Here is a 16,879-nt window from a genome sequence, read left to right on the forward strand (position 1 = left end):
CTCATCTCTGGAATTTAACTCCTTTATCCGCATTTGGACCAAGGTTGTCATGTCATAAGTACCAAGTTACTTATGTGATTTATGGTCCTGGTCACTCACTCTTGGATGCCCAGACAGAGAACTATGAAACTGTGGAGCAGTACTCACTCAGTTGGTAAATATTTCCTCGAAGTTTTTAAAATTTTATTTTTTTCCTTACTTCTCCTTTATGTTTCCTTTTTTCTCTCAATATGCCCTTGTTCTCTCTCTACTTTTCTTTCTGTATGTAATTTGACTCTGATTCACCCTATTTCTTTCTTTGCCCTTTGTGCTTTCTTTCTCTATCCTAAAACTTCATTGATTAAATGAGCTATAGCATTCGACCAAACATTCATTAGGTGCCAGATGCCCTGTTGACATCAATGCACCATTACCAATTCACATTTCTAATAATTTGTGGCACAAAAGTATGATCTAAAGGGCAAGATTTAAAAAAAACTTTACCATGCTTGCCACAAGGTGTACCACCCCACCAATTTCTCAGCTATCATATTACAGTTAGAATTGGTTTCATTGAAATCTATGGTCGCTGCATAATTGGAACTAGATTTGCTTTTACAATGATCTGCTTTTGAATTTTAGATTTTTAATGTTAAAGAAAAAAAATCCCATGAACAAGGGTAAAATGTTTTTTCCAATACTACTGACTTCTCTTACTTTACATTAGTAACTGTATGACAGCTGCTTCCTGCCTTCAGCCTGCTAAATTTTAGTTACTTGTCCACCCATCCCTTAATTGTATCTGATCCATTTTTCATTCTTCCCTCCTGGACTTGTTGCTATCACTGGGAATGGGATGTATTACAAATCCAATGGCTTCCACAATTTCATGAATAATTCCTCGTGACAGCTGCTTCATGCAAGGATTCAATTCATTTCTCCCAATTCCTTTGTCTCCATCACATCTATTCTGATGTTGCCATTTGCTATGCCAGAGCTTCTGAAATGCACTCCACCTGAGTACACAGGATCCCCAACTAGTCTGTCCCACTTCCTGCGCTTCTGCTTTTACATCTTCCTCCAAGTACAACTGCAAGAGATGCCAGCCAGTCGGATCTTCCTTCCACTGGGGGGCGAAGTCCCACTCTTAGTTTGTTAAGGTCACCTGCAGCCAGGGGCGAGTAATATGTACCACTCTCCACCCCCATAAAATTCACCCCTATGATTCACTGGTGTCAATCTCTTCTCACATGGTACCACTTACAAAACCACTAACTACAGCCGCCATTCCTGCCTCACTTCACATCTCACACAGTACACTTTATACTTAGCACATCTCCATCCTCAATTCACCTTGCTTCTTCAACACCTTTTAAAGCTTCCAATAAATGCACAAGTACCACATAACTCAATTCAACTTTTCAACACGCATGACCCTAATTCTTTTTGCAACACAAGACAGCACGTAATATGAGGAAAAGTAAAAGGATGGGTAGAGGAATCTGTAGCATCATCAAACTCATAGAGGCAGAGCAAGAAACCCTGAACTTCAGAAAGGGCCATGAGCCTCAGGAAAGACAAGCCAGTGGCAACACAGATGTATTAACCTGAGCAACTTCAACCTTCATTCCCATGTACAGCTTATTTCTTCCATACTAATTCTTCTCCCTTTTTTCTTTCTTCCAGGGCCTTCTTAACACCAGGAGGCTCCTGCAGAACAACAATCACCCTGAAAATGCACTATGAGAAGAAAACTGCTGCCCTCACAGAAACAACTGCATGGAATATTCGGAGGTGTGCCAAGGAATTTCACCGCTATGTCTAAGAGCATGCATGGAGGAGTCCAAATCCAGACATTTGGTCCCACAATGGAGGGATTGTTGGATTGAATATATAAAGGCTTTGAAGAGGTTGATTATGTCCTGCAATATACTCTCCTTTAGATGACTGAGTGTGATGAGGCCCAGCCTAAAGGAAATGGAAGTGGTGTAATGGGAGTAGCACTTGCTGGACTCTATCAGGATGTCTGCACATTCGCCCCCTCAAACAACCAGAATGCCAGCACATCAGTTGGGCTGAAGTATCCCCACGGTTGCTGAACTACAGCAGCTTGCAACCTGCCCTCACAGGCCTGAGCATTCAAAAGTTACCAGCCACCAGCATTTCAATGGCTCCCACAGAAGGAGCAGCAGCCTCCTTCCAACTATCACTATGAGTTGATCACCTAAGTGTGAAATGGATGGAAGGCATTTATTATGTTTGACAATAAATTAATCACCTTTATCACATTGACACCTTGGTCCTGCTGTGTGATTTCATAGCAGCTTGTGAATTAACATTTACAGAATGTCATTGATATAAAAGAGTGGGGAAGTATGTAACAATGGAGCTCCACAGTTCTCTGAGCAGGGTGTGAGAAAATTAGCAAAATCACTGACTGCAAAATGCTGATGTGGCCCTCATTCCTCTGGTGCTCCCTCCTTCCAACTGGTTTTTCTTATTTTCTGACGACTTTGCTGCAACTCTACCTCCAAAAGGAGATCTCTCTGCATGACACTTCATCTAGGGAGTACTGTAGGGAGATCCCACTGAGCAGTCCAAACACTGAAACCTCTCCTTCAGCATCCCTATCATATGGGAAATTTGCTGGTACACGGGCACTAAAGCAAGGCAGTTAAGCAGGTACTTTACAGCCTTCCAGACTGAATATTGAGTTCAACAATTTTAGATCATGAACTCTCTCCTCCATCCTCACCCCCTTTCCGATCCCCCTTTTTTCCAATAATTTATATAGATTTTTCTTTTCCCACCTATTTCCATTATTTTTAAATGTATTTCCATCCTTTGTTTTATCTCTACCTTTTAGCCTATTTAGATCCCTTCCCCCCACCCCACTCCCATTAGGGCTATCTGTACCTTGCTCATCCTGCTTTCTACCCTTAATGTCACCTGTTATCACATTCCTTAGATACTATCACCACCTTCAACACCTCTTTGTCCTTTTGTCTATGACATCTTTTGGTGATCTCCACCTATCACTGGCCCTCTCTCCAGCTCTACCTGTCCCACCCCCCACCCCCATTAAACCAGCTTATATTTCATCTCTTTTCTATTTTTCCTTAGTTCTGTTGAAGAGTCATACGGACTCGAAACATTAACCGTGTTCCTCTCCGCAGATGCTGTCAGACCTGCTGAGTTTTTCCAGGTATTTTTGTTTTTGTTTTGGATTTCCAGCATCCGCAGTTTTTTGCTTTTCTCTCAGTTAAGCAGGTTGCCTTTCTTGTCATGTGATAATTGAAAGACCAAAAGTGCAGGGGAAATCTTGAGTCAATTTGTGAGGGAGTTTTTTTATGAGCGAATAATAGAATTGTAGAAAGTTTACAGCCCAGAAAGAGACACTTGGCCCATCATGTCTGCATCAGCTGAAAACAAGCCACCCAGCCAAATCCCATTTTCTAGCTATTGGCCCATGGCCCTGCAGGCTACGGCACTTGAGGTGCATATTTAAATGAGTTGAGTGTTTCTGCCTCTACTACCCTATCAGGCAGTGAGTTCCAGAACCCTACCACCCTCTGGATGAAAAGATTTTTTTCCTCATCCTCCCTCTAATCTTTCTACCAATTAATTTAAATCTATGCCCCCTCATCATTGACCCCTCTGCTAAGGCAAATAGGCCCTTCCCATCTATTCTATCAGGCATCCTCACAATTTTGTACATCTCAATCAAATCTCCCCTCAGCCTCCACTGTTCCAAGAACAACCCCAGCCTATCCAACCTTTCTGCATAGCTGCATTTTTCCAGTCCTGGCAACATCCTCATAAATCTCCTCTGTACCTTCTCTAATGCAATTACATCCTTTCTGTAATGGTGACTGCACATGTTGAGAAACATTTGAGAACAATAGGATTTGTGGAGTGTAGGGGAATGTAAGTGGAAAGGGAGATGAAATTACAGAATCAATCACAGATTACCTTGTCAACGCTTAAGGTCTCGAGTGAAGAAATGCCGCGGGAGATGATGAGGATGAGAGAGTGACCACAGGAATGGATGAGGAGTTTGTACGAAAGGTGATATTAATGGAAGAAATTTGGAGGGTGATGCAGTTAGATTAGGAGTGACTTGGTGGAGAAACTGAGAGAAAAGAAAAGCATCTCAGTAAGGAAGTCAACCTGGGCATGGGAGAGGTGGGAATAAACAATGAAGATTTTAAAAAAGAATTGGGAAGGATGGACGAGTGTGAGAAAATAGGAAGAGGAGGGACATGTCACCATCACAGCAAGACCAGTGGTGGAAAATGTAGGCAGTTGGTGAGGCTTCTGTCAAGGCGAACAAGTCACTATCCAGGGGCCATGTTTATGTCAGGGCTAGGATGAGGTTGTTTTTTGCTGAATAAACACTCTGGATATACAGAGAGAATGGCAATTTTTGGTCTGCCATCAGGCTCAGGCAAGAAGAACCATTTGCATTTCAAGTTTCTCATCGTACCTTTGAGATACTCCAAAGCACCTCACATGCATTATTGTTGAAATGCAGCTACTGTTGTTCGATGTTACTGAGGACAGCATCAAGCTTCAGCTTGATAACCCCTGTGATGAAAACAACAGTGTTCTCTTTCAAGGCAAAAACAGAATTACCTGGAAAAACTCAGCAGGTCTGGCAGCATCGGCGGAGAAGAAAAGAGTTGACGTTTCGAGTCCTCATGACCCTTCAGCAGAACTGAGTATAGTTAGGAGAGAGGTGAAATATAAGCTGGTTTAAGGGGGTGGGGGGAGACCTGCTGAGTTTTTCCAGGTAATTCTGTTTTTGTTTAACATATTGCAAGTAAGACACAGATTGTAAAATGAGAACAGACAGGTTGCCATTGATGAAAATGACTAACTGACATTTCTCGCCACTCATTCACGTCAAATATGACAATACCAATGGGCACCGTCCTCCGTTGTTGCTGTCAGTTGAACCTGGAGCGAGCGGGGCCATACAGCTTTGGCCCCGCCCCCCGTGCGTACAGGCTTGGCCCCGCCCCCCGTGCCAACAACCTTGGCCCCGCCCCCCCGTGCGAACGGCATTAGCCCCGCCTCTCTATTACGTCTGTTTTCTGGGCGCCGGTGCTCTCTTACGGCCGTACGTGATGACGGAGGCAGGGCGTGTGAGAGAACCGCTAGCAGGTCGGCGGAGAACAACAGGGAAGAGCGGATCTGTCCGGGGCTGATTGCGCCCTGACAATCGAAGGGAGCTGGTGCCCTTAACCCTCTCCTCCCTCATCCCCAACACCATTAAGCGTCATTACGATCGTTTCAGGCCAGCCATGGAGCGGCCCTTGCCGCTGCTGCTTTCGCGCTTGTTAGTCAATGACCAGTCGTTTGAAGTCACCTTAACCAAGTCGGTTTTGTCGTGGCAGCCGCCGTGTGCGAGGAAAGCCGGAGGAGGTGAGTGAAGTGTCGCCGCTTGTTGTCTGCTGTTCCTCATCCAGGGAGAGTGTGAAGCAGCTGTTGGGTATGAGGGAATGGGGGGGGGAGAAAAGGATTATTTATTTTTTATAAGCACCCCTCTCGCTGTCAGTGAAATGGACGGTAACCAAGTCCGAGCCAAGGTGAGTGGGTGAACCTGGGGGGTCACGGCTGTGTTCGTTTGAAAAGCCACACACATTACGACAAAGGATTAATATATTCTAACGGACAATGCCCTAAAATCCGAGGGTTCCTAACCCGCCTGCTGGCCGGCTCCGGGTACAACCCTCATCATCAGGCATTTACTGCTCACTTTGAAGTTAGGCACAAAGAAAAGTTGAATGGACTTCGCTCAATGGACTTTGACTTCATGTCCAAGCACTTTCTTACAATTGTCCTGTCGTTGCGGTTTTCTCCCCCTGTCTTATTTGCTACATCATTCAGAATTCCTAAAATTCCTATTTTATAGTTATTTACAATTCATGCTTTTCCCAGTGAGCGCAGGAAACGGTGATGTTCGTTTTAAAAAAAACGGTTTAGCTGTTAAAAAGCTGCAGTGAACTGTCTGTCCACATATTTAAATATACTCGTACATGGGATGTGAGCAAGGGTAGCATTTGTCCATCCCGATTTGCCCTTGAGAAGGTGGTGTTTGCCCATTACTAAGAATTACTGTAAATAAGATTGTATTATGCACTGCATTAAACTGACCAAAAGATCAAGATTTGAATACGTTTACTTTGTAATTGTGTATAAGCATTTCATACTTAGGTGTTCCCACAATGGTTTCAATGCCATTATCCACCTGTTTTTCAGTAAAAGTAGTGTATAAGTTTTCTAGTTGATTTTGAGGGAGCATTGCAAAAAAAAAAGTAAACTAGATCTGAAACGAGTAATTGAAGTAATTTGTCTCCATTTGATTAACAGAAAATAAGATGCTCTGGCTACATAGCAGTGTGAAATATGCAGTAAAACAAGTCGAATCTTTGTCATTCTGGATTTCTTTGTGACTTTGTAAACCTTGGTGTTTTAGAATAGGAAGTGAGAATTGGCAACGGAGTCACTTTTATTTGAAATATGAAACTAAAAGCAGTTGCAGTAGTTCAGATTAACACTTTGTGGAATCAGCCCTTCAGATCTGCAAGGTCTCAAATTTCCACTCTTGGTCACCGTTCAGCGACTCTTACAAGAAGCATGCACCTACAGACATCAGATGAGACGAAATTCTGCTTCCATTGTGATACTCTCCAGGAGTCCTGTGGGTTACTGGCACTTGTTGTCAAGACTTATATTTGAATAATGGCCACTTGGGGCAGTTTCAGAAGGAAATTTGCACATAATGGGCTGTAAAACAGCATAGCATTGATTTCTTGACAGACATGAGAAATTCTTTGCAAAGTGTTTTTTGTTTAATATTTGAAGAATAACCTTTTACAGCCATTTTTCACTTTTTAGTAAGTGTTAGGTTTTTGAAAATTCTTACAAATCAAATAGCATCAGTTCCTAAACTTAAATCACATATTGAATAATGTTGGTTTTGTATAGATAGCTCGAGCTTTTCTCATGGGAATGAATGGAAATGGGGCAGGGATGTGTGGCTTGATTTGTCATCATGCAAAATGATCTTGGATGTTGCAATGGGAATTTGTGTTATTGTGCAGACATTTGCAGTTGTTGGAGTTTCCATGTTATTATTGATGTGGAAAAATTGCGCTGCAACAAGTTTATTTTAAAAAAGCAGCTCTGTTGTGACTGGTTGGAAACACCAGTCCAGTGAAATAGAAGCCAAATCCTTGTAGGTTTCTGTCTGACTTGTAAATTTTTGTTATTTTAGCATAAATTCACATCCCAACTCATGTCTCCTGGAATTTTCATTTGGGCGTAAATCAGTCAGTTCCCAATTATATACTTTTATTCCAAAGTTTTGCAAAAGTGATTTAAATCTGTTTCTGATGTCAGTTCCATAATTCACAAGAACAAGAAGTGATGGGTGTAGGATGGAAAGATGGTTTTAATGGTGGACAACAGTTCCATGTTTCCTCACCTGTCAGTATCCATATGAGCCAAGACAGTGTTCAGGATATTCCATGAACAAGTGTACAATAATCTGAAAACCACTTCAATTTATACAGTGCCTGGAGTGCATTTAACATAGTAAAATATCCCAGGGCATTTCACAGAGAATGTGATAAAACAAGGTTTTATACCAAGCCACATGAGATGATGTTGAGACAGGTGATTAAAAGTTTGGTCACAGAAGCGGATTGTAAGGATTGTCCTAAAGGAGGGGTGTGTGATCAAGAGGTGGAGAGGTTTAGGGAGGGAATTCCAGAACTTAGGGTGTTGCCAGCTGAAGACATGGCTTGGAATAGCAAAGCAAAGAAATTTGGGGATGGCCCAAAGGCATGCAGAAATTTCTTGGTTGTGGGGCAACAGGTGGTTACAGAGAAAGGGGGAGAAGCAAGGCCATGGTAAAATTTGAAAACAAGGATGAAACTTTTTAAAATCAAGATGTTGTTCAACCAGGAATTTGTGTTGCTCAGGAGTGATGGGTGCATAGCACTTGGTGAAAGTTAGGATGCAGGCTGCAGAATTTTGAAGGAACTCATTTTCAAAGGGTGCAAGATTAGAAGCTGGCAAGGAGAGCATGGAAATTGTCCAGTACTGAGGATAAAAAAAACAAGGATGAGGGTTTCAGCAGTAGATGAGATGAGGCAGGAGTGGAGAAAAGCAATGTCAAGCTTTTTATTCTGCATCAAAATACTCACTTTCAATTTGTCATCATAATGTTAGTCTTTAATGCAATCTTTGTTTTTCAGATTTGAAATTTGTTATTTCTTTCCTGTAAAGTTTGGTTTCTTGAGGCCTTTTGGCCATGTTACATGTGTGTTTGAGTCTTCTGTAGGAACTGTCTATACCTTCAATGTAATTCCATCATTGCTCAGTCTGTTTGGTTCCTCTTGTATCAGTGAACTTGACTTTTGCTATTGTATTAATGGACAGTTTGCATGCAGGAGAACAAAGGTCTAGAGAAAGCACAGCATTACTTTAAATAAGAATGTAGACAACCCAGTTGTATGGCAATTAATGCTAGTTGGCTACTATATTCTTGAGCTTTCTTTGGGTTTGGCAGCCCCTTTTTTTGTTCATATTTTATTTGCTTGTGGATTCTGATCCTCTGCACTGATCTCTGATCCGTGTTTCTCTCTAGCATGTTTACTGCTTGTGTGATGGGTAAAGCACATTTGACGGAATACAAGCAGTTCTCACTTTGCTCTTTTTACTGTTGGAAATTTTTGATAACCAATCAATCTGGATTATTTTTTGGGAGAGGGAGAAGCTGAAAACTCACATGAAAGTTAGTTAATCTTTTTCCACTTCAACTTTATCGCATAGCCCCAGAGTCTCTAATTTGTGGTAGCACGGAGACCTAACCTTAGTGGCTTTGAAACCAAGCACTTGTCTGTAGGATACCATTTAAATATTAGATAAAGGTATCAAATGAAGTTCTGTCCTGTAGCCTTTTTGAGGTTTTGCTGTATTGTATAATCTGCACATTTCAAGCTTGAATGCAGATTTTCAAGAGTGCTAAAGGCTGTGGGGCTTTACCAATCTGATGAGTGTCCAAGGATATGTTCCAACAATTTTGAAATATTTTCTTTAAAATAGTGCAATTTAGGGGAGGCGATGATGTAGTGGTATTATCACTGAGCTAGTAATCCAGAGACCCAGTGTAATGCTCTGGGGACCTGCGTTTAAATCCCGCCACAGCAGATTGTGGAATTTGAGCTTAATAAAAAATCTGGAATTAAAAGTCCAATGATGACCATGAAACAGTTGTCGATTGTTATAAAAACCCATTTGGTTTACTAATGTTCTTTAGGGAAGGAAATCTGCTGTCCTCACCTGCTCTGGCCCATATGTGACTCCAGACCCACAGCAATGTGGTTGACTCTTAAATGCCCTCTGAAATGGCCTAGCAAGCCACTCAGTTGGACCAAACTGCTACAAAGACACAAAAAAAAATGAAATCGGATGACCACCTGGCATCAACCTAGGCACCAGAAACGACAACAGCAATCACAGCCCTGTCGACCCTGCAAAGTCCTCATTACTAACATCTGGGTGCTAAAATTGGGAGAGGTGTCTCACAGACCGGTCAAGCCTGACATAGTCATCCTCACGGAATCATACCTTACAGATAATCTCCCAGACTCCTCCATCACCATCCCTGGATGTCTTGTCCCACTGGCAGGACAGACCCAGCAGGGGTGGCGGCACAGTGGTATACAGTTGGGGGGGAGTTGCCCTGGGAGTCCTCAACATCGACTCTGGACCCCATGAAACCTCACGGCATCAGGTCAAACATGGGCAAGGAAACCTCCTGCTGATTACCACGCACCGCCCTCCCTCAGCTGATGAATCAATGTTCCTCCATGTTGAACATCACTTGGAGGAAGCACTGAAGGTGGCAATGAATGTATTCTGGGTGGGGGACTTCAATGTCCATCACCAAGAGTGGCTTGGTAGCACCAAGACTGACTGAGCTGGCCGAGTCCTAAATGACATAGCTGCTGGACTGGGTGTGCAGCAGGCGGTGAGGGAATCAACAAGAGGGAAAAAGATACTTGACCTCATCCTCACCAACCTGCTAGCTGCAGATGCATCTGTCCATGACAGTATCGGTCGGAGTGGCCACAGCACAATCATTGTGGAGACAAAGTCCCGCCTTCATATTGAGGATACCCTCCATTGTGTTGTGTGACACTACCACCATGCTAAATGGGATAGATTTTGAACAGATCTAGCAATTCAAGTCTGGGCATCCATGAGGCACTGTGGGCCATCAGCAGCAGAATTGTACTCGAACACAATCTGTAACCTCATGGCCCAGCATATCCCCCACTCTACCATTCTCACCAAGCCAGGGGATCAACCCTGGTTCAATGAAGAGGGCAGGAGGGCATGCCAGGAGCAGCACCAGGCTTACCTAAAATCGAGGTGTCAGCCTAGTAAAGCTAAAACACAGGACTACTTGCATGCCAAACAGCATAAGCAGCAAGTGATAGACAGGGCTAAGCGACCCCACAACCAACTCATCAGATCTAAGCTCTGCTGTGTTGCCATATCCAATCGTGAATGGTGGTCAGTTAAACAACTCACTGGAGGAGGACGCTCCACAAATATCCTCATCCTCAATGATGGAGGAGCCCAGCACAGCAGTGCAAAAGATAAGGCTGAAGCATTCGCAACAATCTTCAGCCAGAAGCGCCGAGTGGATGATCCATCTCAACCTCTTCTGGAGGTCCCCATCATCACAGATGCCGGTCTTCAGCCAATTCGATTCGCTCCACATGATTTCAAGAAACAGCTGAAGGCACTGGATACTGCAAAGGCTATGGGCCCCGACAATATTCCGGCAATAGCACTAAAGACTTGTACTCCAGAACTTGCCACGCCCCTAGCCAAGCTGTTCCAGTACAGCTACAACACTGGCATCTACCCGACTATGTGGAAAATTGCCCAGGTATGTCCTGTACACAAAAAGCAGGACAAACCCAACCGAGCCAATCACCACCCATCAGTCTACTCTCGATCATCAGTAAGGTAATGGAAAGGGTCATCCATAGTGCTATCAAGCGGCGCTTGCTTAGCAATAACCTGCTCACTGATGCCCAGTTTGGGTTCCGTCAGGGCCACTCAGCTCCTGACCTCATTAAAGCCTTGCTTCAAACATGGACAAAAGAACTGAACTCCTGAGGCGAGAGTGACTGCCCTTGACATCAAGGCCGCATTTGACAGTATGTGGCATCAAGGAGCCCTAGCAAAGCTGGAGTCAGTGAGAATCAGGGGGAAAACACTCCGCTGGTTGGAGGCATACCTAGCACAAAGGAAAATGGTTGTGGTTGTTGGAGGTCAGTCACCTCAGCTGCAGGCCATCACTGCAGGAGTTCCTCAGGGTATGTTCTAGGTCCAACCATCTTCAGCTGCTTCATCAATGACCTTCCTTCCATCATAAGGTCAGAAGTGGGTCTGTTCGCTGATGATTGCACAATGTTCAGCACCATTTGCAACTCCTCAGATACTGAAGCAGTCCATGTCCATATACAGCAAGACCTGGACAATATCCAGGCTTGGGCTGACAAATGACAAGTAACATTGAGCCACACAAGTGCCAGGCAATGACTATCTCCAACAAGAGAAAATCCAATCATCACCCCTTGATGTTCAATGGCATTACCATCACTGAATCCCCCACTATCAACATCTTGGGGGTTACCAGAAACTGAACTGGACTAGCCATATAAATACTGTGGCTACAAGAGCAGGTCAGAGGCTAGGAATCATGCGATGTGTAACTCACCTCCTGACTCCTCAAAGCCTGTCCCCCATCTACAAGGCACAAGTCAGGAATGTGATGGAATACTCCCCACTTGCCTGGATAAGTGCAGCTCCTACAACACTGAAGAAGCTGGACACCATCCAGGCGAAAGCAGTCCGCTTGATTGGCACAACATCCACAAACATTCACTCCCTCCAACACTGCCGCACAGTAGCAGCAGTGTGTACCACCTACAAGATGCACTGCAGGAATTCACCAAGGCTCCTTAGTCAGCACCTTCCAAACCCACGACCACTACCACCTAGAAGGACAAGGGCAGCAGATAAATGGGAACACCACCACCTGGAAGCTCAGTCCCCTCCAAGTCACTCGCCGTCCTGACTTGGAAATGTATTGCCGTTCCTTCACTTGTCGCGGGATCAAAATCCTGTAACTCCCTTCTTAACAGCACTGTGGGTGTACTTACACCACATGGACTGCAGCGGTTCAAGACGGCAGCTCACCACCAACTTCTGAAGGGCAATTAGGGTTGGACAATAAATGCTGGCCCAGCCAGCAAAGCCCACACCCCGTGAATGAATAAAAAAAAAAATTGGTGCTTTCTAACAGCAGTTGCAAATAGATGGTGTCTTAGACATTGGAAATTTAAACTACAAGCTCCATGTGAAAGGATGAGAATTGATTCAAATTCAAATTTGTAGAATTATAGTTATTGAAAGATCACTTTGACACCAAGTTCACACCTTTCGGATCTTCCTTCAGCTGGACAGAGGTGGTAACAAACTGACAAGAATTATCTTGGCCTAAAAGGATAACTCACTGGACCAGAAATTTACTTGGCTTTGACCCCTACACTTGTTTGGCAATTTAAAAAAAATGTCATGGGTCTCGAAGAGAAGGCAGAGTTTTGTAACTTCAGCTGTAGCAAGCATGCATAAGCATGTAAGTGGTGAGCAGTGGAAGCCAACACATGCATATTTGTCTGTCAGTATTTGCATTGGCTATAGCTTTTTTTTGGAAGGAGAAATAAAGCTATTCATTAAATCCACTCACCTGTTTCAAATATTAAGGCTGGAACGGTTGGAGATGACTCTGTATTTAGCTACAATTTTAACATTAACTTAAGTTCCATGAGATTGAACAGTATTGTTTGGTATTAAGTTCGTACTTTGTTACTTAAGTGGTTACAGTTGTTTTGATATTCTTGCATTTGGTTTAATTGTGCCCTCCCTAATACTGTTTTTAAACATTGCTGCTAACAGTCCTTTTTGGCAAGGAAATATCAGTATTGTGACACGCACAATGGGCCTTTCATGCATTTTCAGTGAGGTTTGCTATCTTTTGTGTGGTTTCCCAGAGTTGGATGGCAACTGAACTGTCCAATAAAGCAAGGACTTGAAATGAAACATGCATCCCAATAACTTCTTTTAATGCTTTGTTGTCTAACAAAAGAAGAAACTCTTTGAGGCAAAAAGTAGGTGGAGGGAGTTTGGAATTACAAGTATCCAGTTGATCATTTCTAGTGTATTTGTATGTCAGCTTTCTTTTCAAAATTATTTTGAAACAAGTTTAAAATATAATATAAACCAACAATTGAACAAAATGAGTCAGTTCTTAATTTGATAGAAATACTTAACAAAATTGTTCACTGCACACAATTAACTAGATCTAATCAATGGTATAAATTTTGTAATGATTCTGACAACAACATGGAGACTAATCTAAAACTCTACCTGTCCTGTTTTCTACTGCTACTCTTCCAGGGTCCTGCCTAACCACAATGCTATGCCAAGCAAAGAATGTTGCAGGCTATTTTACTGATTCTGTAAACCAAGGCTTGAAACATCTTCCTGCACATAAGAAAACAAGAGAAGCAGGAATAAATCATATGACCTGTCAAGCCTGCGCTTCCATTCAATATGATCATGACCGATCTTGGGCTTCAACTCTACTTTCCTGCCTGCTCCACATAATCCCTTATTCCTTAGACCAAAAATCTGCTTATTCCAGCCTTAAATGCATCAACAATGGGGCATCCACAACCCTCTGATATAGAGAATTCCAAAGATGCATGACTTTGAGTGAAGAAATTTCTCCTTATCTCAGTCCTAAATAATTGACCCCTTAATCCTGAGACTCTGCCCCTGTGTCCTAGGTTCGCCAGTCAGCAAAAACAACCTCTCAACCCTATCAAGTCCCTTCAGAATCTTTTATGTACTGATGATACAACTGATTTGCAGTTAGATTGTCATGCAATGTCCTGAACTTTTTAGCCAATGCAAAGTGTTCCACAATTGACAGTTTATATAGCAGTGCAGAATAATGTGTACTTGTTTGGACTCAATGGACTGTTAAGATTATTTTGTTTTATTATCCTGGTTATTATATATTGTGAAATATCTGAGTGGTATCTGTTGCTAAGTTTTGTTATCTATCTTGAACATTAATGGTATGTTGTGTAACGTAGAAAGTAATCAATAGACGGTGTTGTAGCAACTTCAAAGTTCCAGCGCAGTAGAAAATGTGTCACTTGACTGCATTTGTTTTCTTGGCTTAAACACAATTAAGTTGAAATTCACAACCTTGTTTGTAGCCACATGCTTTCCCCAATCGCCAGTAGATGCGGAGGCTGCGAGCCAACTTATCAGTTTACAGAAAACCAAAATATCATCAACCTGAAATGTCAATTCTGCTTCTCACTCCACAGGTGCAGCCTGACTTGCTGAGTATTTCCAGCATTTTCTATTTGTCTTTGTTTTTATTTCAGGTTTTCAGCACCCAGAGTGTTTGTTTTTCTTCTACATTGCTGGTCCCTTGGAGTAACCCACTTTCATCTCTGGTACTGGAATCTCTTTCTGTGATAAGGTGGTTTACTAAGTAGTGGCAATGAATTTAAAAACAGGGAGATCATGCTCAACTTTTTATAAATCTCCAATTAGCTGAAATATTGTGTATAATTTGGAGCACCAAACTTAAGGATGGCAAGGCCTTGGGGAGGCTGCAGAAGCGATTTACTAGAATGCTCCAGGGATGAAAGAATTTTGCTATGTGGAGAGATGAGAACACTTGGAATCCTTCTTACAGCAGAAAAGATTGAGGGGTTACCTAACAGATATTCAAAATTATGGGATTTTGATGAAGCAAGACGAGAGCAAGTATTTGCTTAGGCAAGTGGGTTGATAACCTGAAGTTGAAAATAAAAAATAATTAGCAAAAAAATCATATGGGAAATGAGAAATATCTTCACATGGATGTTAAGATCTAGAACACACTAGCTGGTAGATCCAATTCCATAGAACTTTTAAAATGGGGCATGCACTTGAAGAGGAGTAATTTGAAATGTTATGGGAGAAAAGTCCAATGATGGAACTAAAATGGGCAACTATTTCAAAAGAGTTGCCAAGATGGGCTAAATGACCTCTTCTCTCCTGTAAGATTCACTGATTAGACACTCTAGGCGATGGTTTTCGTCATTGGCAAGGGACATGATCTGAAAGTCTGTAGGTGATGATATTGCGGGTGGGGAGAATTGCATCCTGTCAAATGCTATCTGTGGCAAAATGTTCTGAAGTGGTTGTCTTTTTGAATTTTTCCCACACCAGTCGGCCACAAAGGCTTACTCCTGTACCAAGTGGTGGATAGCTTAACTAGGTCCCAGAAGGCAGTTGAATATAATTGCTGGGTCTTTTTTACCTTAAATTTTGGGCAAATTCAATTTCTATACTTCGGATATCTACAGTTCTGAGTTGCTGGTTTACTTTGAGCTAACATGTTATGGCTAAAGTATAACTTAAGTTGCAAAACTTAATCTTAATTTCATTATTAATTTATTATTATACACTTACCAATCCAGTCTGGAAATCTGTTGTCCAGAAACGTTTTGAGCAGACTCTGATGTCATCAGCATAATTTTGGCACCGTACTTTGGGAACAGAAACATGGAAGTTGCAGACTTTAGATAAGTAAATTAAAATGTTGTATGTTTCAGGTAAATATTTATATCTATGCATTTGTGGTGAGGCATTCTAACATGATAATCCTGAAAATTTCAAAATCCAGAAATGGCTTGGTCCCAAGCATTTCAGACAGGAATGGTTACAGTGTATTTACTTTTCCACTATTTTAAAATACATGTTGCACATTGGCCCCAGGAAGTTCAAATCCTGTAGAAGCATCATGCAGTCATTGCATTTAGTACAGCCGTTATAGATTAGTTTAATGTAAAAAGTTGTTTAAGTAATTAAACTGCAGGTACAACTTGCATTTTCTGCATGAAACATAACCTACCATAACATTGCTTCCCACTTTTGATTTTCGCAGCTAAGGTATTAACAGCCTTGGACTCAAACAAAATGATTATTTCTTAAATAATTAGGTATTAATATGATAAGTCATCTAAAGGTGTTGTCTATAAAAGGAATTGTAATAGAATAACATCTGTTTATTTTTCAAGCAGGGAGCCATTCTGTGCCTATCTGTGAGATTATTGCTGTTCGTGAAACTGAAGAAGATGGAGTTAGTAAAGAAAGTGGAAGATGGCAGAAGATGCCCTCATTTTCCACTGAGCTAACTTTGCATGTGTTCACAGGTACAGTTGTTCATTGTTCGACCAATACTTTACTAAAATTTCATTCAACTATGCGTTATATACATTATAATTCTGTCTGAATTTCAGATTAGTTTTGGCTTGCCAGTTTTCTTTCTTACCGGATAACAATCAGCAAGCCTGGCTGATTTTTTTTATTCTACTAAACTCAAGGTTATTCAAGCCAATTTTGGCATCCCTTAAATCAGCTAAGTAAGCACAAACTGAAGATGAAACCAGGGTTTTTCCCACTCTCCAGGACTCTACTTAGCTAGTCATCTGGGACATTGAGTTGCATTACTTGAACTTAAAATGCTTACAGACCGTGGGCCTTAAAATTTGTATGCTGGCTTTATTTACATATGTAATTTTCTCCATTACTGGCTCAATTGTTTGCCCCCACCACTGAGAGCTGCCATCAGCTGATGCTTCTGTAAACCCAGCCATTTGGAAGTACCCAGAGACCTCTTTGTAATTAGTTTTGCCAGTAGACTGCTTCCGCCCACATCATTACTTTGTGACAT

At 42.1% G+C, this 16,879-nt stretch overlaps 1 protein-coding gene across 2 annotated transcripts in view; it reads left to right on the forward strand.

Moving 5' to 3' along the window:
• The first annotated feature begins 5,094 nt into the window (after positions 1-5,094).
• cerk (ceramide kinase) overlaps positions 5,095-16,879 on the forward strand; it is a 67,912-nt gene continuing 56,127 nt past the window's right edge. Inside the window, exons 1-2 of one of the 2 annotated variants that reach the window (XM_078553350.1) lie at positions 5,095-5,406; positions 16,224-16,358. In XM_078553350.1, the coding sequence (XP_078409476.1) occupies positions 5,286-5,406; positions 16,224-16,358 (256 nt within the window). In that variant the 5' untranslated portion in view covers positions 5,095-5,285. The remainder of the gene's footprint in view (positions 5,407-16,223; positions 16,359-16,879) is intronic. The other variant, XM_078553351.1, reaches the window with a different exon arrangement.

Source organism: Cetorhinus maximus, chromosome 12 (assembly GCF_964194155.1).
Source record: "Cetorhinus maximus chromosome 12, sCetMax3.hap1.1, whole genome shotgun sequence".
NCBI lineage: Eukaryota > Metazoa > Chordata > Chondrichthyes > Lamniformes > Cetorhinidae > Cetorhinus > Cetorhinus maximus.